Source organism: Protobothrops mucrosquamatus, unplaced genomic scaffold, assembly GCF_001527695.2.
Source record: "Protobothrops mucrosquamatus isolate PMUCROS unplaced genomic scaffold, P.Mucros_1.0 scaffold44, whole genome shotgun sequence".
NCBI lineage: Eukaryota > Metazoa > Chordata > Lepidosauria > Squamata > Viperidae > Protobothrops > Protobothrops mucrosquamatus.
The window spans coordinates 659,525-681,611 of NW_015386426.1; the positions used below are offsets into that span (position 1 = coordinate 659,525).

Genomic DNA, 22,087 nt, shown 5'->3' on the forward strand with positions numbered 1-22,087 from the left:
GGGATGATTTTAAGAATAATTTTAATATAAACACAGCTTCTAATATTTGGCTTTTAATTTGGTTTTATAGGGGTTTATATTTTTTGTATTTTTTGTATTTTGTACGTGTACCTGTTTTAATATGCTGTGCACCGCCCTGAGTCCTTCGGGAGAAGGGCGGTATATAAATTAAATTATTATTATTATTATTATTATTATACCTGTGACAGGTAAAAACATGCTTTTTTTGAAAAACATCACCATCTGTTGGACGTAAAAGCAACACACGCTACAGCAACATTAACCAGACTGAGCCACAGCAACGCATGGCCGGGTACAGTTAGTATTAAATATATAAAAATATTTAAACAAATGAATTTACCCCATCAGTGACTCAAAGGCTTCCTGTTGTATGGTGAGGCCTACATTTCGGCCTAGAATCCATAATCCTCACAAGACCCTGATATTCTGCACAGTGCCTAGGAAATCCCCTCATTCCTTGGCATGTTCGTTGAAGCCCTTCAGATAGCTTTAGGGATTCACATGACAGTCTCACCTGCAATCTCTCTGTTGTCTCCAGGGCAAAAAGGCAGGTCCTCCTTATTGCCCTTCTTATGCTCACAGAGAGCCCAGTACTACAGCCTATTTACTAAGGCCATGGGAAGAGAATTAAGAGGCCTCCAAATTATATGTTTCACTTGCCAGCTCTGTGTATTATCACTGGCACAGATTCAGACAGACGATAAAAAGAAACTGCAATATAATATTTAACTTGCAAGCCAAAAAGCAAAGAAAACCCTTTTAAGCTTCTAATTTCAACTTCTGATGACATCATTTTCTTTGGCACGCGCACCGTGTATCCTTTTCCAAAGGCTGTCAATTTATACAACTCTTTGCAAGACCTCAAATAGTTCATCAGCAATCAGTGTACCAAAGAAGTGTCTGTCCAGCCAGCAGATTACAATTCAGTACCTACAAATTAAGTGAATTTGGGGTTGAAGCCATCTTTGCATTTTTAATGATTTCTGAACAGATTAGGAAATGAATATACTTCTCAGAGAAAGTTGCAGGAACCAATATAATAACCCTGAGGGACAAAACTATCCGGAATGTATTTTTTATTTCCTCAGAAAGCAACTCAATCCATAACAAACAAAGAATAGAATAAAATAGAGCTGGAAGGGACCTTGGAGGTCTTCTAGTCCAGACCCCTGCTCAAGCAGGAGAACTTATAGTATACCATCTCAGACAAGCCCTGCTAGACAATGAGATGAGTGGTATATAAATTTAATACAAATTACAACAGTGACAAAAAAAAGGGAAATGCTCAAGAATAAAACATGAAGAAATTGGAAGCAGCTGTATGTTGTTGTTGTTTTTTTAAAAAAACCTAAATAAGGGAAAGGAGAGGAGAGACACAGAAGCCATTAATTATATATATATATATATTTAAAGAAAACTCATTAAATAAGGGTTAGACCAGGCATATCAAACTCGTGACATCACATGATGTTGCACGACGTATCATGACTTTTTCCCCATTGCCAGCAATGGGGTGGGTGTGGTTTTGGCATGATGCGTCCGGCCCGTGGGCCGGCAGTTTGACATTCCTGGGTTAGAGCAATGTTTCTCAACTTTGGAAACATTAAAATATGTGGATTTCAGCTCCCTCTGCTGGCTGGAGAATTTTGAGAGTTGAAGTCCCCACATCATAAAAATTGCCAAGGCTGAATCACTGGGTTTGACTAATGTAGAAGGTGTCACTGTTTCTGCATCCTGGTTCACCACATTGGTTGTTAAGCAGCATGCAGGGACATACTATACTATTTGTCCTGCTGATCACCAGCACAGTGCATTTCAAGATATGCATTAAGTTGTTATATTAGCCATGATGTTGGTGTGGAAAATGCTACACTTACAGGCATTCCCCAAAGGCTCTCATTATTCAGTTCAGGTATTTTCGCTATGATGCATCTGGCCTGTGGGCCGGCAGTTTGACACCCCTGGGGTAGCTGTTACAGGCTAGGGAGGGGTGCAAATGTGAAGTGAAGGAGTACCTGAGTGCTACTCTAATTCATTTACATAGCAAAAGTCTAAATGCTGTTTGAATTTTGTAGTGCCTGCAATTCAAGTTTCAAAAAACAACAACAATTCAATTCAAACTAAAAAAAAATGTATATTTTTTACTTTCAAGTGAGCAAAGACAATGTTGTAGCACTATGTAACACTCACTTCAAAACTATGGTAAAGAATGGAGTAAATGTACTTCTGAGTTAAAATTCATAACACTTAGTGCTCAATTTCCAAATGGCAGGTTTATTGCTTTCCTTTAGAATCCTGTTTGTCATATTTTCATAAAAATATGGGATGAAACCATGGAATGTAGGCTTGAGCTTCTGGGGGAAGAATAACTAGGGACTATTTTCCCATCAAAAACTTTATTGTGGCCTTTGGGTTCCTACCTTTCCCACATGTTTATAACCAAAATTTAAGAACTCTTGTTGGTAAGTGGTGGCTTTTTCTAGATAGAAAGGGAGAGAACACTCAATGGTATAAGATGCAAGATGACATCTACTCTGACTTTGGCTGAGATTTTACATTCCCAATCTAAATTTACATATCAGACCTAGCCTTGTTGGCATGTTAGACTTGGTTTGGTACAAACCCAGTTTTTGTAATTTGTAAAGCATGGTTTATAGTTTAGCATTTTGTGTGAAACTCCCAATTATGATTTAATAACATCTGATTAAGCAAACCATGCATTAATTCATTGTATCACATTGTGGACATCTCTCTTTAGCCCTAGTTTCTTCCCATTAGGGCTGTCCCAGGAAAGATTCCTTTTTATTTATTGCCCTAGCAGATTAAAGTAAAGCTCCTAAAATATTAATTTATCAAACTGAATTTTGAACTGTATTATTTCTGAGAAATACACAGAGTCACAAGACTCTTCTCAGGAGTGTTCTACTCAATAACTAGATTTGATTGATTGACTGATCATGTCTTTACTATAGCTGAGGAAGTAGGCTATTTTAAAAAACCCAAGACAAATTGCATAGCTCACAGCACTCTTCCAAAGGATGGAACAGTTCAAAAGTTCATGCTTTGAATTGCTCCATGATTTGTGCAATCATTTTTATGTATTAAACTACAATTGGCTGAAGAAGATCACAAAAAGTGATCATGTGACCCTGGACACTGCAATCGTCAACTATGCTGCATGCATAAAACTAGAGTCATTTGCATTATTCTTGTGATAAAGCTCAACAAAGACAATCATTCAAATAAAAGCCACCTGGGCTTGGACTGCTATCAAGTGGCTTGGTCTATGACCAGGATTTTCATCTTCTACCCAAATGGATGCAAACAGGAGGAAAAATTGTAAAGAAAAATTAGTAGAACCTGCCTAAATTTTGCAGCCCATGTCCTATCTATATACTATACTAGCTGTACCCAGCCACCCGTTGCTGGGGCTCAGTCTGGTTAAATGGAAAAGAAAGAAAAGAGAAAGCGCACGTTTGTGTCACAGGTGTGACATCTATATAATAGTAGGTATATAAAACACGTGCGTATTCGAATGCAACGTTGTGTCAAAATTTCAAAGCAATCGGTGAAGAACTTTCGGAGATTTAAGATTTTGAACAAACAAACATTTACATTTTTATTTATATAGATTGGGCTGGGAGAGAATGGGAAAATTGGACCTCTAGATGGCAGCATATTTTAAAAAATCAAAAGACTAGTAATAGTTGTGTCAAAAGATGCATATACTTTTTTTAAAAAAAAATCAGGTGCAAGTTAATAGGGATTTCTTCAAATCCTGGTTAGAAGAGGTCAAATCTGACTCCGCAAGGTAACTAATTAAAACCAGAGATGAGACATTTTTCCCCAGGACGAATCAAGGTTGCTATGTAGACAGGCCAATCCTGGCAGTCTCCCAACCTCAATGATCAATGGCAGCAAAACATTGGATATTCTTTATCTTCATGAGAGGTCTGGCATATAAAAAGCAAGAGATTGCCTTTCATCCTTTTTAATAGATTTATTTTTCTTTAATTTGGAGAAAGACACTTTCTGCACTTGCTAAGGCCATACAATTTAAGTTTTTGCCTGAATAAATTATAGATTGATGTGCTCTCCTTTCTCCATACAATACTTGGTATCTGGATCTTAAAACCTGTATGGGGATTTTAAAAAGATATGCATTGTGCTGAAACCCTTCAAGGTGATTGTTTTAAATCCGTCAGTGTTAATATTCTTCAAAAAGTCCAGCATTCGTGTTATTTTCAACCCACTTTTAATAATAATAAAAAAATGAAGCTGTTGCAGGTGACCTGAACGCTACAGATGAAGAATTCATTATAAAAAGTCCATGGAAGTCAGAGACCAGAAAGCAGATGATATGCCTATAGGCTGATCTCACCTCTGATTGTCACTTAGCTGTGCCACAACAGACTAATTGGTGAAACATGTCAGAATGCACCCATGGCAAAGTTTGTGTTGGAATGGGAAGGAAACAGTAGCACTGGTCCAGTGAATTTTAAAACAAGAATGACAACTTAAGGCTTAGCAACTGTTTGCAGATACAATAGTGATGAAAAAGTATTTGGGACCAGTTCTCGTATTTATGTCCCTTCCAGGTCTGTGAAGGAAAGGAAAGTTAAACACAATCATGGTTTCATTTAGTGACCACTTCACTTAAGATTGAGTTTCCAGTCCCGATTGTTGTCACTAAATGAGTCTATCCGTATAGACTGGGAATCAAATAAGACAGTGTCACGAAGAAGAGCAGAAGAAAGTGTATCTTGTGTATATTTGTGCTGCAATTAGATGCAAGCAAAAAAAGCTCTAATAATCAAAAGTCAACATGTAGCTATTCCACATATTTCCCGAGTAATTTTTTTTGCCTCAAGGAAAATAAGATAAAATGAAAAGAAGAAAGAGATAATAAGGATAAGAATGATGTCTGAATCTTCCATAAATTTACATTATTGGAGGCATGGCAATTACTCAATCATTGCCTCATCTGGAAATAATCTCAGGAAAGAAAAATGTCATTTATTTCAAGACTTGAAGAAAAACTTTGCCAGTTGGAAAAGAACCCAACAAGAGATCCTGTGGTTTATTTTTCAATTTATTTTTAATGCAGTTAAAAGTGGGCAAAGAACCAGATGTTGGTTCCAGATTCTTCTCTCTTTAGGACCACAGTCTAAGAAAAATAACCACTGAGCAAGACATCCAGAGCTGAGCTGGTCTGATCCAACTATCAATCCTGCCCTCAACTTTCTCCCTTATCCTACGCCGCTTCATAGGGGCATCTCAACCAAACTGAAGAGTTACCTCAGACCCAGCAGGGAGAATCCTCTCCTGTCCCCATTTGTCATTTGAAGGCAGAAGACAGATCCAGCTTCATCCAGCCTATACTCCAAAATACCATTAATCGTCCTTGATGGGTGCAAATCTTCTCCTTCTGGTCACCAGCAGCTATGATGTAACCCATACAAAAATCTTAGCTGCCAAGAGAATCCTTGGCTATTTGAGTTGTGATCCCAGAAGAAAGATAGAAGCCACCAAACTGGCTGCCATACCATGTATCCTGTAAAGAATAACACATGCCTACTTTCCTCTCACCCAAAATTTGTAAGAACTTTTTTTTTTGCCAAACATTTCTTTATTTTGGAATTGGTTTTCACATGAAGGGAACGTGCATATAGATTAAGCTGAGTTGAATGTTGTTTGATCCCTTGGAGTTTTGGGGATTGGAAGCAGCAGTGTTATGACTGGATGTAAGATAGCAGCATTAAATGGCCAGCCGGACTGCACAAACCAGTCCATCCTGCAAAGCTGCCTGGGTCTCTCCTATTATCTCTACTATTGGAAGGCAAGCAATATTGTGGCATCAGTTGTACTTTTTTCTGCATGTACAGAGACATGTCTACTTCCAACTACTTTGTCTCCAACTCCTTCATGCACAGTCTTGTATTACACACATAGACACAATTATTCAAACTACCTGTAAAGCTAAATAAACATTCACCTATAACCACAAGGGAGCAGTAAAGAATAAAGGAAAATGGATTAGTAGTCCTATGGTGTTTCTTTTAAAAAAAAAGAAAGAAAGAAAGAAAAAAGAAATACATTGCTGAGGTGTGGCCTTACTTAGCTCATACAGAGATTTGATTGGCTTGAAAAGGTGATTCTTCTAATAGGCTGAAACAATTTCTTCATATTACTTAAGAGTTGACTGCTTTGTCAAGTGTAAAGATAGTGAGACTTATTAGGGTTGATTTTGGAGTTAGTTGGTGTCCTTAAAGGTAAGTCCCCTGTGTATTTATGAACTTATAACAAAGGATCTTTGTTGGGAAGGATTCTTGCGTATTTGAAAAAGAAGATTGTTGTGCACAAGAATTAGCCTCAGTTTTCAAATTGACCTTAGTAAAAGGAAGTGAGGAGTATTTAATGTTTGTTCCTTTAAAACAAAAGGAGTTGTCTGTTGTTTTTAACTGCCTTTTATTTGTGCTATTTACTCTGATGTTGTTTATAATTTCTGTTTTTAGTTTTATTATTGTTACGATATTAGTAAATCAGTTCTAAAGGTTTAAAAATCAGCTCTGGAATATCTTCTTCTTTTGAAGTAAAACCAAGGCTACTGAAGGTGAGGATGTAGGGGCAACAGATCCTTTTTAGACTGATGCGGCCAGACCACTTTGTCACTTCCATTAATGTAACAGGAGATTCAGCTATTTAACTTGTGAGAAAAGGTTGACATGATAGTTTTTAAAAAATATATTTTATTGATTTTTTGAAATAACAATCTTTAGTGCTTAGTAAACAGCATGTTGTCTGGATTCATATATTTGAAAAAGCAATCAATAATAAATTTCTAAAATTCCATGAGCAATATATTAATTAATAGTATTAATTCCTGGATCTTCCCTTCTTCCAATGTTATTCTCTTTTGAGGTTGACATGATAGTTGACCAGCAACTGAATTTGAATCAATAATGTATTGTTGCTGTTGGTGTAAAAAGTCAACCGTTGTTTTAGATTTTATAATTATAGTTTTTAGGTCACAGAAAAAATTGTTTGATTTGATCTGAATAGTTCTGTTTTATTTCTGTGCTGGCCAGATGCTGCCTTGAGTACTGCACCAGTCAAACAAACTGGAACAGGTTTAAGGAAGGGCAACGAGGATGATCAGGAGACTTGAAATTAAGTCCTAAAAACAGAGATTGGTGGAATTGGGAAAATTTAGCCTTAAAATGAGAAGATATAGATGATGCAATAGTATTTGAAAAAAGGCAAAACCTGCTCTTACGAACCCTAGATTTAAGTTACTAGAAAAGTGATTCCAACTAAATATTGGAAGGAAAAAAGTTTAATAATAAGAACAATTCAGTGAAGGTCAAGAGGAGGCTAGACGAGAGTCTTCTGGGAATATTTTAATCTGGATTTCTGCAAGAAGTGAGAGCTGATCTCTTTTCAATTCTGATACTGCCAGTGCTGCCCTGGAACAATGGCATCAACTGCCTTCTGCTATGAAAGCCATTAGGTGAAGGAAAAAAGACTACCTAGTGGATAAAGTCTGCTGGGTTTTTCTTATTATTTCCTTTTAATTTATCATATCTTTCTAGTGCTCTACAGAATGTGATACTTCCCTCTAAATGGATTATTGGTCATAAGAGTGTCTAAAAATATTTTAATCTAGACCAGAGTTCCATGTGTTGGAGCTCAGCTTCTGTAACTTTGGTCAATGTGGCTCCAGTCAGAAGTGATGTGAATTAATGGGACACTGACCTTTTAATCCAACACTCATTCTTGCTTTTAGATCAGGAGTGTCAAACTGCCGGCCCGCGGGCTGGATGCGTCATGGCGAAACCATGCCCAGCCCCTTGCCGGCAATGGCAAAAACGTCACGATACATTGCGACATATCACGTGACGTTGTGAGTTTGACACCCCTGTTTTAGCTCAAACCACAACTCTCTTACCCAAATATTGCCCAACAATCTCATATTAATAATAAAATTCAGAATATGCTTTTACCCTCAAAAAAACCCTTTTGAACTTCCCACAGAGACTTTGTAAATTACCATACCATAAGTTGAAATGTGTGTCCACATTATTGAATATTGGTTGGGTTTAGTTCTCTAAAAGTTTCTTGGCTGCTGTTTGTTAAGTTCTTCATTATTTGTTTTTTTTACAGCTATCAAAATGAGCTGCTTTACATTCCTGAAGGTCATGATGATTTTGTTTAACCTGGCCATATTTGTGAGTACTTACCTCTTTTTTTTGTAAATAAGAAGTGAGGTGCTTTGCATTCTTGCAATGGAATGAGTGGTTAGGAGAAACTTTTTCACCTTCTTTTACCTCTGTGTCTGTATGTTTAATAGGTATGAAACAAAACATATGTCAAGCTGAAACCCAAAGTCAAAGCAAATCTGAGTAAACATATTTAGAATTCTAATGAAGGACAGATTAGACCATCAAGTTTAGTGTTCTCTATAAGAGCCTGTCAGGCAGGTATCAGGTTACATTATTATCATGTTTATGGCAAGTTGTGTCTTTATCTTATAATTAATCTCTGGTGATCACATGCTGTAGTAACCTTTGCCAACATGGTTCTACCAGTCAACTATGAAGGATTTAATAGCAACGAATGCAGCATGTGAATAATCATTGGGTACAATGTGGTAGGAGATGGTCACAACTACAGTATAAGTATAATCCCTGGTTAGCAAATAGCAACTTTCTGGGGTGCAGGTTGGAGACAGTCCTTGGGAAAGAACACATACACATATGGAAGGATCAGTGTCCAAATTTCCTCTCCCTGAGTCACGATTCTACTATTGTTTTGTCTACTTGGCTCATAAATTCATGGTAAACAGTCCTAGAAACTACATTAGATGATCTGCTGGTCTTTTCATGCCTTAGAAACAGTAACTGTGAGAGGGACCTTGGAGTCCTAGTGGACGATCATTTGAGCCAGCAGTGTGCAGCAGCAGCCAAAAAAGCCAATACAATCCTGGGTTGTATAAACAGAGGCATAGAATCAAGATCACGCGAGGTATTAGTACCACTTTTTAAAACCCTAGTAAGACCACACCTGGAATACTGCAGCCAGTTTTGGTTACCATATCACAAAAAAGATGTTGAGAGTTTGGAAAAAATTCAAAGAAGAGCAACTAAGATGATCAAAGGCCTGGAGACTAAAACTTACAAAGAACGGCTGCGGGACTTGGGTTTGGCTAGTCTAAAGAAAGAAGAAATAGGAGAGACATGATAGCAGTATTCCAGTACTTGAGAGGCTGCCACAGAGAGGAGGGTCAAACTATTCTCCAAAGCACCAGAGGGCAGGACAAGAACCAATGGTTGGAAACTGACCAAAGAGAGAAGCAACCTGGAATTAAGGAGAAACTTCCTGACACGGAGGACAATTAACCAGTGGAACAGCTTGCCCCCAGAAATTGTGGGTGCTCCATCACTGGAGATTTTTAAGAAGAGGCTAGACAGTCACTTGTCTGAGATGGTATACTATAAGTTCTCCTGCTTGAGCAGGGGGCTGGACTAGAAGACCTCCAAGGTCCCTTCCAACTCTGTTTTATTCTATTCTTTGTATGTTATGGATTCTAGTGACTTGCATCATATATTCAGTGAAGTTGAGGTTTGCCTGCAAAGATTGGTTGTAGTTACATCAGCTCACAGATTAAACTAATTCAAAATAACATGAAACAGTAATTTAATAATATGGTTGGCTTGTAGGGAATTTTTTTTCTGTATCTCTGTTTTCTGCGGCTGCTATACCTGTGGAACAATTAGAAGTGGTGCTGTGTGGTTTTTAGGCTGCATTACAGGTAGTACTTCTGAGGAAATACACTTTTCTGCAAAGACAGGCCAAGCCTCAAATTGACAATGGATAACTTGAGTGCAACTGTGGTTCAAGACCAAGGTAGTCATTAAAATCTATTCATGTTTCCCGGACAAAATGAGTCAGTTTTATGGTTTCTGTGGGTGTGGCTTTGATGTCATACTTGTTCTGTAAATGTTATTTCAAGAAGCAGTGCAGCCGTCTTTCTCCATGCCTGGCTAATGTCCTCAAGGAAGTCTTGAATGTCAACTTGAACTGATACCTTTAGCATACACCTAGTTTCAAACCTTGAAGAAAGAGCGGTTGCTCATACAGCTGTTGCCAAACATCCCGTGGCTGTATTCGGAGTAAGCTCTGTGAGGTGGCCCAGATATATACAGTGGAGACCGATGAGATCACAAAGACTGTTAAGAACCATAACAAGGGTGTGCTATATTTAAGAGGCCAGGAGTCACAAGAGACCTTCTTTGGAAGGAATTGTATCCCATGTATGTGTTTAAAGTTTTTCTTGGTTTTTTACAGGGTGTTTTGAAGGGAGGGCAGTTAGAAACATTATTGAGCTATTTTTAGGATCTACATCAGAGTGACCTTGCTTCAGATGGTGAAGTATTGAGCCTCAAAGGGTACCACTGGTTGGTTTTTTTTAGCAATAGTAAAAAAGATTCCGGGGGGGGGGGGGCAGAAGGCGGAATCATATGTGGTAATGGATGACTGGTTTCATAAATTGCGTTACACCAAAACCATACCAATCATATCAAAGCATAGCTTAATAACTGGAGCATCACTTGAACACCATCGGCATTGACAAATTCAACATCAGTCAATTGCAAAAGGTGTCTTTATACTCAGAACAGTCTACATCCTGCAACGATATCTGTAACATCATCAAACATCCACATCTGCCTATCCCAGGTCCTTGGAAAAGACTTGATAGGTAGACAAAAATGTCAAATCTATAATAATTTAATAAACCTGTATGCTGCTCTACTTTAAATAACTTTTGAGTATCTCACAACAATCTAACAATAAAGTACAATAAAACCAATAAAACACAAAAAATACAGATAAAATATGTGGCTTGTAAATTGTGGTTTCGGGTTTAGTGTTATGTATGAGCAGGTCATTATGACTTGGTTAATAACTATGGTTAAACAAGCTAAGGTTTTTTTTGTGCTATACACCCTATGGAGTAAAGGTCAGACTATTAGACTCTGTCTTGGTTCAAACCGGATCTCTCCTTTTACTGACTATGATCAGTTGGCTTGACTAAATCTGTTGAATCAAAGCGCTCCTTTGGAAATGTGATATATATGCAACCGTCATTTGCACGTCTCGCATATGCAGCTGCAACATATTTGCATTTTTTGTAGATGCCTGCCCTTAGTCTCTTATTCTGTGATGTTATTCAAAATGTGGCACTCATTTTGTGCCCCTCCTCTCCCCAGTAACTTCCTCTCCCTGTGTCTCTTTTCCCTGTTTTTATCTGTGCAATCTGCAGGCCTACAGCCTAGTTCTAATTTTATATGTTCTGAAATTAGACCTCTGACTTTTAATGATCTGCCTTTTTGGGGGGAAGCTGGACAGAAAAATGTCAGGAACAGAAAGAATGAAAAGAAAATACACTGAAAAGTGAGAAGAAAGATAATGTCAGAAAGAGGGAGTAGCTTCACCACTTTATTTCATCCCATTGCAGATTGTCATGCAGTCCCCTAATAGAGATTTTCTGGGGGGGGGGATGTAACTACAGTCTTCTTTATGTACACCCTATGTTCATTACACAAAAAGCAGCCTCCAAAATATAAAATAATATTAATCTACAATGCAGGGTTGCAGTCTAATTCTCCTTAGAAAAATTAGGATCACTGGAATTATTTACCTATTTTTTTTAAATAAAGGTCAGTTCCTTGAAATAGGGCTTTTATTAGGATGAAGGTGTAAAGTCCCAGAGAAACAAAAATGACACTTTAAAAATATTAATTTAGAACAATAGTGGACACTTTCTGTTTTGCCCCTTGTTTTTAGGAAGATGTTAATACTGCCTGATCAACTCTCCTAAAATCCTGGATTTCTGAATTATTTTTATAGGGCAATGCTCACTTCTTTCCCAGAGAAGCTGTGTGTGTGCAACCCTTTCAGCAATTAGTGTATTAGCTCATGCTGTTTATTAAATAATAAATAATAATTCTGAGAGGTCAAATGAATCTGGCAGAAACTTTTGTTAGCAACTTGGGTTCAGATTCTCTAAATCTGTTCTACAAATCTGAGAAGTAACTTCTCATCCCAAAGATCTCATGTATTTAGCCTGGCACTAATATTTAGATATGGGTTGTGGCTGCCTTGTCCTTTTGTTTGAAAGCAAATAAAACTGGCACCTGTGTTCAAGGACAATTGCTTTGACCTCTTTAGGAATGTTTGTGAATTATGTTACAGGCATTGTTCACTTAAAAAGGAATATTTACAGGGTTGAAATGCTTGGTAGCTTCTGATAACACCTCCTTGTTTAAAGAAAGCCTGGGAGATTTGTGACAATTCTTCCTGTGTGCTAATACAATAGAATCACAGTCCCAAAGATGTTTTTTCAAAGGGCAACTGGACGTTCTTGGTTTTTCCTTCTTCCTTGAAGATGGAAGCTTCTTCAGTTTTGACTGAATGGTAGAGAATGGAAGGATTTATATTCCTTGCAGTCATCTTGTTGTTAGCAGTCTCTCTGAGAGTCCTTTAGGCCACTTGAAGATTTATCTGTGCCTTCAGGGTTACCTGAATAGTATAAATGGGTGTGGAAACTTCTTGGAACTGCTGACAACTGTGTTGTAAACAAGAGATAGGTGGTGTTGTATCCCCCCCTGTTGAGAGAGGACTGATCAGTTTCAATGTAGATGGCCTCTTTGACCCATCTTTCAAACCAGTGGTCCTCTCTGTCCACAATGTGGACTTTGCTGTCTTCAAAAGTATGACTTTGTCTTTCAAATGCAGATGGACAGCTGAATCTTGTCCTGATGGGATTGTTCTCCTCTGTTGTGCCATGCATCTGTGAAGTGGTTGTTTTGTTTCTCCAGTGTACATGTACATTGTCTCACAGCTTTGTACTGCATATATTATATGGCTCAGGACAACCATGACCTGGATGACTGAGAATTTCCATAAACAATAGCATCACAGCTTGTTGAATGTGAAGGACTATAAAATTACCTGGGGGAGAAATAGATTGATTGGGGTCATAGGAAGATGGAGTTTCTATGTATTTTAGGACAATGCAGAAGAGTAAGATTTGGCATTATATCAGTTGCAATCTATATAACTTCCTTAAATAGAAATGAATTTAATGTAATCATACAGGACTGATGATATTTAGTGCTGTACTAAATATGTTACAGTAACTATGTTAAAGCATATGTGTTTGAGTCCTAATTATTTTTTGATAAAATCACAAATAGGGAAGTATCTCCAGTTCGTAGGACATGGAAATAAATCAGGATTCCAGAGTAGGTCATGATCTAGCTTATTTTCAAATTTAACAAATTTTATCTTTTAACTTTTTAAACACTTTTAAAAACTAATTTACTTTTTATACTATATAGGATATAAATGTGATGCTTTAAAAAGCTGCCCAGGAAAGATTGCAAAATGTTTTAAAGGAAAAAAAATGTAGTTCTCATAAGGATTATGTCAAAATGCAGTCTAGAACGTAGGTGTGAAGCTGTGGAGCTGCGATTATAGCTAGATACAATTTTAGTTCAACTGTATATGTGGGGACTAGACTATAAGATCAGTTGCTAAAAATATTTGATGGGTCCCAGGAGGCACGCCTTCTCTGCTATGGTGCCCACCTTATGGAACTTTCTCCCTTCCGGAAACCAGGTTAGCTCCATCCCTATTAACATTCTGGACCTAGTTATGCTAGCCTTGGGGATCCCAGGAAACTCATAATACAGGTAGTTCTCGACTTACGACTATGACTGAGCCCCAAATTTTTCTTGCTAAATAAAACAATTGTTAAGTGAATTTTATGACCTTTCTTGGTTAAGGGAAACACTGCAGTTCAGTTAGTATCACAGTCATTAAGTGAATCTGGCTTCCCCATTGACTTTGCTTGTCAGTAGGTCACAAAAGGAGATCACATGACTCCAGGACATTGCAACAATCATAAATATGATTTAGTTACTGAGCATCTGAATTTTGATCCTGTGGCCATGGGGACGCTGCAACAGTCATAAGGGTGGAAAACAGTTATAAGTGATTTTTTTTCAGTACTGTTGTAACTTCAAATGTTCACTAAATGAACTGTTGTAAGTTGAGGACTACCTGTACTTTAAGATCACTCCATTATCAATACAGTATTGATATATCATTATCGTTATATGTCATTATCATCAATGTATCATTCTATCTTATGGTTTCTATATTTTAATTTTTATTGATTTTTTTTTTTTAAATAATAATGATTGCATTATACTTTTATATCGATTGTTGTATGCCACCCAGAGTTGCTCCTGGGAAAATGAGCAGCCATATAAATTTGATAAATAAATACAATTCATAGTTTTATGGCTATGGTGATATTTAAGATGATATTTTGGCTTGCCATCATATCTTTCTCATATCGCCGTTTGTGATATGAGAAATTCCTAATTAGAAACAGTTATTTCTGGTGAATAATACTTATTCTAGCTGAAATCACTCTACCAGTTATATCCAATGATTAGCAGGAACTTGAGAAACTTGTGTTTGACTGTAGATTTGCTGGAGGTGGGGAACTGAAGCCTCCAAGCACTTGTCTGAAGACCATAGAGTAAGGTCATGTGAAGTCTTTTCAATATGGTGAATCACATGTGATACATGCAGAGCTAAAGGATAACAGTTCTGCATGTACGGATGTGCATGTACGCCTCTGCTATCTTCACTTGAAAATATATTTATTTATTTCTTTCTTGCTTTCTTTTTGTCTAGCTTGGCGGAGCAACGCTTCTGGGCATTGGGATCTGGGTTACTGTTGACAGTAAATCATTCATCGGTGTATTTGGTGCTATATCCGCCAGTGTCCTCCAATTTGTGCATGTTGGTTACCTCCTCATTGCCATTGGAGCTGTTCTGTTCCTGCTGGGTTTCTTAGGATGCTGTGGAGCTCAGAAAGAGAGCAAGTGCCTTCTGATCATGGTAAATTCTGCAAAGCGTTTTCATTATTTGCTGCATAAAAGTGTTTATTGGTACTAAAGCATGATAAAGACATTATTGAAAGCTATTCAGTTGTGTTTTTTTTAAAGGAAGAGATCCAAAGTCATTAATTCAGATATATTAGGGATAGAATTTCTACTTTTTGGATAGTAATAAGTTGTGTGTGTGTTTGTTTGTTTTTTAAAAAAAAGTTCATTTCTTGATTTCTTATTTTTTTTAATATAAATAACAAGTTGATATTTTTGAATACAGTGTTTTCTTATTTGTGATTATATTTTGGGGTCATAAAACTAAGTTATTTGATTTTTTACACGTGCACATTCCAGCTATTGCTGATAAATGCTGATTTCTATTTCCCTGTTAGATAACTTAACAAGGAAATAAGGCCTGGTTCAAACAACATACCAAATCATAACTGTTTTGCCAAGTATCAGGGCAGCCCAGGCAACTGGTTGTTTAGGACTCAGAGACAATGAACACCCGAGTAAATAAAGGGATTTTAAGCCTGATTATTAACTCAAGCAAACAGATTTAAAAGCATAACACAAAAAGCATACATAACAAGCAAGATTATACCCAAATCTCTCAGAAGCTATCAGGAGCTCTTTAATAACAACATCAGTTTTGTGCAGAACATCTCAAATAAGCAACAACTCCAAGATTTTTTATCAAAACCTGACACCATGACGTCAAGGCCCTGGTATGGTCAGGACACTACAAAATATGACCTTTGTTGGGCGGTAAATGACTCTGGGGTGGGAATCAAGAGTCTGAGACTTTCATAGCAAGAAAAGCTTTGAAGCTACATGAAGATTCCCACCTCCCTTCTCCTTTATTTAGTAAACAAGAGCAACCCCCCCCCCCAAGCAGCTTAGCTCAGAATGAGTTCTAAAGAATTTTCTTCATATGAAGGAGAAATCACAATTATGTTACTAAACTCATTAAAATAACAATGGTCTTTCACACTTAGGCTGATAAAAAGTTCTTCTGAAAAATCTAGGAAATCCAAACAAGAAGATGCGGTGAAAATAAAAGAAAGAATATGAAGAGGGAGCTTGAGTTTTGTATGAGAAACCCCATATGAAATGGGCTAGTTCCCATTAAAATCTGCTCTTAACAATCTTTCAGACTGGGAAAGCTCCTTATAAGCATCTACCCTTTCAAAGATGGAACACACTTGGCCAAGAGCATCCAATGCTTCATTTTTGTATCAATACTTTGTAGAATAACCAAACTTATTACTGTATTGTCCCTCTCCCCTAGTTCTTCACCATTATCCTGGTCATCTTCATAATTGAAGTTGCTGGTGCAGTGGTAGCATTGGTCTACACATCACTCGTAAGTATTATGGAGTAGAAGAGATAAGTTACCAGTAGTTTGTGGAGAGTAATTTCAGGATCTCAGATAAATACTGATATTCTACTTAGTGTATCCTAAGTGTTAGATTACCAATGAGGTTAAGGTACTTTACTTTTTAGCTTTTGTGTAATAATGGTCTGCCCTTGTTAAGGAGAAATGTGCACAACTTAAGAATGATTTTTTTTTCAAAGTTTCACACTTTAGTTTTTCTGATATCATACATCTGCTTCGTGCCCAAAGACGCAATGAGACATGATTGCACTGGCTCACATGCTCAGGAATAAAAATGGAAAGTAGCCTACGCTGATGTCCCTATCATAAGAAAAGAGGGACATCTCACTTTCTCTTAGTAATCTTCTCTCAGCCTGATTCCTGATCCAAGCTTTGTATATAGGTATATGGCAGGGGTCTTCAAACTCGGCCCTTTTATGACTCATGGACTTCAACTCCCAGAATTCCTCAGCCAGCCTTCCTGGCTGAGGAATTCTGGGAGTTGAAGTCCATGAGTCATAAAAGGGCCGAGTTTGAAGATTCCTAGTATATAGGGATGGTGAGAAAGAAAGTTTATTAAATCCAGTGGGGCACAAGCAAGATTGTGTTGCATAATTTGAACAAGTGTCTCCTCGGCATTGTAAAGGATATTTAGTATTATGTTTCCAGATAGCAATTCTTGAGAAATGTTCTACATAGCCTATCTGTGTAGAGAAGGATAACTATTCTCCATTTGACAAAGCACTGATTTGTGAAAAACCAAGCAGACACTTATTTGTGGCTTGCTCTTTACCTTCTTTTTAAAAGTGTCTTGCTTTATTGCCCCTTTTTTGGCAATCATTATGATATGGGCAGTAACAAAACGAGTTGTAGCACAGACTTGAATTCTTTGCTGCAGAACTACATCTTTGTAAGTCCAAGCACTCTCATCTGGGATGCCTAAGGGATTATGAGTAGTCTTGTTTCTTCAGTGCCTGCTGCATTCTTCTGTGATGTTAAGAGGAGATTGAATTGATAAAAAGTGACATACATATGAATGGAAGCTCAACACTGAATGACAAAATGTCATAGAGATGAATGGAATCGCCTTAAGAAGCTCATCACTGAATGACAATAGTGCAGAGAAAATAGATGTTTCCAGGTGTCTCAGAACTTTGGTTTTTATTGGTAGGAGAGGGCTAGGCAACCTGATGCCCATTAGCCCCAGTGTAACCATGGTTAATTTCCTTGACACCCATCAGGCTTCCTGAGTACTTGGCATTACTTTTAAAATATTTTTTCACTGAAAAAGAATAACTGAAGCAGGTATACTGCAATGTCTCGACCTTTAACATCATTTAAAACAAAAAACAACAACAACAACAAAAAAACCATACCACTACCTCTAGCTGGTTCCCACATAGACTCAATAAATATTTTCAGAAAATAAAATTGGTGAATGGCTGCATATTTTGTGTCTATTGATGCCCAAGATAAGCAAAGATGCTAGAATGCCTCAAAAAGGTTGGTGAGGAGCTATCTCGCTACATGAATACCCATTATTATGGAAGACATTATGTGACAGCACCAATGATATTTCCCCCCAATTCCAAATGTGTCTAGCAGCCCATAAAGGGCATCTATTCCTACATAAAGTACCTACAGAAGGTGAAGTAAGGGGAAGTAGAATATTAATAATTCCACAGATGCTGAGATGAAAGAATGGCCTTGCATCTTTAATGATAAGGAAAGCTTATTTATATGTTCTCATGTGTTTTATATAATTCCTTTCTTCTTTTCAGGCGGAGACTCTACTGCAAGCAACAGTGGCAAAATTACTAAAAGATGACTACGGGAAACAAAACCCACTTACTGAAGCATGGAATGTTACAATGAATGAAGTAAGTTGGTATTCCAGTCTCTATATGATATGCAAGATTTTTTTATGAGAAAACGTAGAAGCATCCCTTAGGCTTAAGCGGAAACGATGTTGCTTTTTTACAGCTGCCAGTCAGTTTTGCCTCAAAGTTGGAAGATTGTGTTCATCTCAGTAACTTAATAGTTGTGTCATATTTTATTGAGGGTCATCTTAATGCTTCTAATGTTGGCTTATAAACAGAAAGACATTAATATAAAAGAAAAGGTAGTTACAGTGGGATTCTTAGCAGGTAAGGAATTTTTATTGAAGATTGTATGGTTAAATAGAATAAATAAATAACAGAATAACAGCATTGGAAAGGACTTTGGACTTCTTCTAGTCCAGGGATAGGCAACCTTGGCTCTTTTATGACTCGTGGACTTCAACTCCCAGAATTCTGGGAGTTGAAGTCCACGAGTCATAAAAGAGCTGAGGTTGCCTATCCCTGTATCTAGTCCAACCCCCTGTGAGTGAATGTGAACTCTAATCTTAATATGTTTTTCTCCTCAGCTGAAGTGCTGTGGTTTATCAAATTACACAGACTTTAGTGACTCCTATTTCTACAAGCAAGAAAAACATTATCCAGAGCAATGCTGCAACTCTTCCACCCCTGCCACTTCCTGCAATGAAACTATAGCTGGAAACGCGGAGGTGAAGGTATGAAAACATACCTATTCTGGAGAAAAACGGGCCGGGGCTTTCAGTGGAATGACCTTTAACGATCTAGCACCCAGATTCTATACTTGGCATTTTTTTTACACAGTGTTTTAAAAATTTGGATCTAAAAAAAAGTTCAGGACTTCACACTCTTCTACAAAGAGCTATGATGAGCACCAGCCAAGTTCAATGGCACCTTTGAACTCTTTCCAGGCACACGGGGTTGGGAATTTTTAGAGGTAACTAGTTCATTTTCAATTTATCTGAACTTTTGTTCGTTTTCATTCCAGGGCTGCTTCCCTCAGATGCTGTCTGAAATTCGTAAGAATGCAGCTGTAGTGGGTGGAGTTGCAGCTGGAATTGGGGCCTTAGAGGTATGTTGATTGAACTTTGTAAGAACCCACCTGGGGTTTCATTGATGGGCCATAAAGAGATAGCCTCTTCTTTAATGAGATCTTCTCATATACATACATGCATCCATGGGCGTCTTCAGGTGGAGTGAGAAAGGTCAAGATGGCAGCCATGAGCAGGACATGTAAAAAGAGACAAGGATTTGAGCATGTGCTGTATCTTCCCTGCTGATGCTCTTGTACGCACAGATACAAGACAGGTTGCATGCAGTCCCTCTTTCAGTCCTCAGAGTTTACCACCTAAGAAAGATAGATACTTGGGTCTGAAAGAACTACTACTATTACTAGTAGTAATAAAGAGTAGTATCTTTAAATATTCTAGTTTGAATCCTGCTATGTGGGAAATAGGTAACCAATGTTTTCTAGTCATTAAGGTCTAGATTTCACACTAATGCTGATAGGATGTATGGGAATTGTAGTTCAAAGAATATCAAGTGTCCTACTCTGCCATGTGCTATTAAAAGGTAATAATGAAGAATTATGTTCACTCTAAGATTCTAAATAAATGATTATTACTTAAGTTTCACACTGTTAAACATATCAGGTAGGCCACTCGTACAATAAGTACAAACGAACTGTACTACAGGTAGTCCTCAACTTACAACAGTTCATTTAGTGACCGCACGAAGTTACAATAGCACTGAAAAAAGTGACTTATGGCCTTTTTTCACACGTACGACCATTGCAGCATCTCCACGGTCACATGATCAAAATTCAGGTGCTTGAGAACTGGTTCATATTTAAGGTGGTTGCAGTGTCCCAGCATTATGTGATCCCCCTTTTACGACCGTCTGACAAGCATAATCAAGATTCCTTTGATGCCTGTTAAGATTCACTTAATAACTGTGTTACTAACTTAACAACTGCAGTGATTCATTTAATAATTGTGGCAAGAAAGGTCGTAAAATGGGGCAAAACTCCTTTAAAAAAATGTCTCGCTTAGCAACATAAATTTTGGGCTCAATTGTAGTTGTAAGTCAAGGACCACCTGTACTGAAAAGCAACCAATCTCCCTTTTCCCTTGCAGGAGAGGCTGCCTTAGCATAGGTAGTGCTGATGGGAAAATAATCCAAGAATTTGAGAGCTGTTCCTCATTTCTATGGTAGACTTGGCCTTCAGTGACTGCATAATGCTAAATCTTGATGCTTTTTAACATGTAAACTGGGCTGATATAGTTCAAACGTAGAGTTAAGCCATAGTTGGCTGCTTTGTAAATCATATTAAACCCAAAATAACCAAATCCTATATAGCCTAGAAAGTAGCTAATAGCTAGGGAGGGTCCCGTGTGTCTATTGCAGGGTGGTGTTTTGGTGATTAATTTTTAATTTTATAATGGAGCTAGATCTTATTTAAAATATTACTACTTCTTCAAGAAGATAACGGGAACTGTTGTCTTCTGGTTGAATTCTGTGCTATTGGAAAGAGTATAAAACTCACTTTTTATCTCATTTCCTTCTTTCTCAGATTGGAGCAATGGCAGTGTCAATGTACCTTTACTGCAAAATGGATGAAAAGTGATTGGGATAGGATTACCTTCCCACAAGCCAAGCCTATGACTCAACACTTTCTTAACCTGTATCTACAGCAATTAAACGTTTCATGGGCCTGAGGTCTGAATGTATAATTAACCAATTGACTCTACCTAGATGGAATCTTTAGCATGTACATAAATGAAATTGTGAAAAGTAGTGTGATAGGAAAACTGTATTAACATAAAGGCCCTTTGTACTGAAAGCCAGAAATGGGAAAAGACAAAAGTACACCTGGAAACATTTCTGCCTTCTAAAAATGGCCTTTTCCAATACATACAGTGTGACGTTTTCTGCTAGCTTTGATATTGGTCACCCTGGGTTGCAGAAAATCTCTCTCAAGAATAAATGATCCAGAATGGAACAATTTGTTTGAAAAGTTCAGGATGAATTGAAATACCCATGTATTATCAATGGGGAATCAAGATCGTTTTTGTTCTTGACATAAATTAATAGATGGGCAATTGTTGTATACTGCTGGGGAAAAACATGGCTGTAAAATTGATAGGAAAGAGAATGACTTTCTTTGAGGACTTGGAACCCTTTTGCCTTTCTGTTCCCCAGCATTGGTTGTATGCAACTTGCTAAGGATTGAAAGGGTGTCTGATTGAGCTGGCTGTGTGTGAAAGGAGTTTCCTTTGTACCTAATTCAATTGTAAATGATGTAGTCCTCTATTTTTTTATTCTGTGTGAATACAATTTAATTTATAATAATATAACTACAGAATCATATTATTTGCAACTGGATTGGACTATTGTAATAAAATGTAACTTTTAATTACATCTTGTGGAACTGGATATCTTGCAGCAAAGAGCCCCAATAGAAATAGGTAAGACTAGGTATAACTATATAGGCATTTGGCTTATGCCCTTTAGATTATTTACATTCTGATACTTGTGAATATTCCAGCTGATGGATAAAAGCCAAGTGTGAATAGCTAGCTCTGTAGATAAAATCATCCTTTGCTGGGAGAATAATAGTTCTTTGAGGATGCCACAAACTGGAACTGATTTTATTTTTTGGCAAGGTTTCCTAACTTCAAGATTGAGTAATAGTAAAATGAGAATTTCAGTATAAATAATTTGATTAATGAAAAAGCCCACATTATATTCTAATTAAAGTTAAAAAGTAATTAGAAGGTAATATGAGCGCTTTCATTTTACAGTTTTCAACACAGAACTCTTCCTTGCCTATATTGTATTAACATTCAAGAAGCATCAGCAAG

At 37.3% G+C, this 22,087-nt stretch overlaps 1 protein-coding gene across 1 annotated transcript; it reads left to right on the top strand.

Annotated features, from left to right (window-relative positions):
- The first annotated feature begins 6,175 nt into the window (after window positions 1–6,175).
- On the top strand, window positions 6,176–21,642 carry TSPAN1 (tetraspanin 1). The gene is made up of 8 exons (XM_015811530.1): window positions 6,176–6,293; window positions 8,185–8,249; window positions 14,794–15,000; window positions 16,282–16,356; window positions 18,150–18,248; window positions 18,776–18,922; window positions 19,213–19,296; window positions 20,797–21,642. The coding sequence occupies exons 2-8, from the start codon at window positions 8,193–8,195 to the stop codon at window positions 20,848–20,850; spliced, it is 723 nt and encodes a 240-aa protein (XP_015667016.1). The 5' UTR covers window positions 6,176–6,293; window positions 8,185–8,192; the 3' UTR covers window positions 20,851–21,642.
- Window positions 21,643–22,087: the final 445 nt, after the last annotated feature.

What these genes read in the sequence shown, in the direction of transcription:
- TSPAN1 (XM_015811530.1), top strand. Translation starts at nt 8,193, where the DNA reads ATGAGCTGCTTTACATTCCTGAAGGTCATGATGATTTTGTTTAACCTG. An exon ending in TGTTTAACCTGGCCATATTT is followed by an intron (nt 8,250 to 14,793) that starts GTGAGTACTTAC and finishes CTTTTTGTCTAG; the next exon opens with CTTGGCGGAGCAACGCTTCT. An exon ending in GGAATGTTACAATGAATGAA is followed by an intron (nt 18,249 to 18,775) that starts GTAAGTTGGTAT and finishes TTTTCTCCTCAG; the next exon opens with CTGAAGTGCTGTGGTTTATC.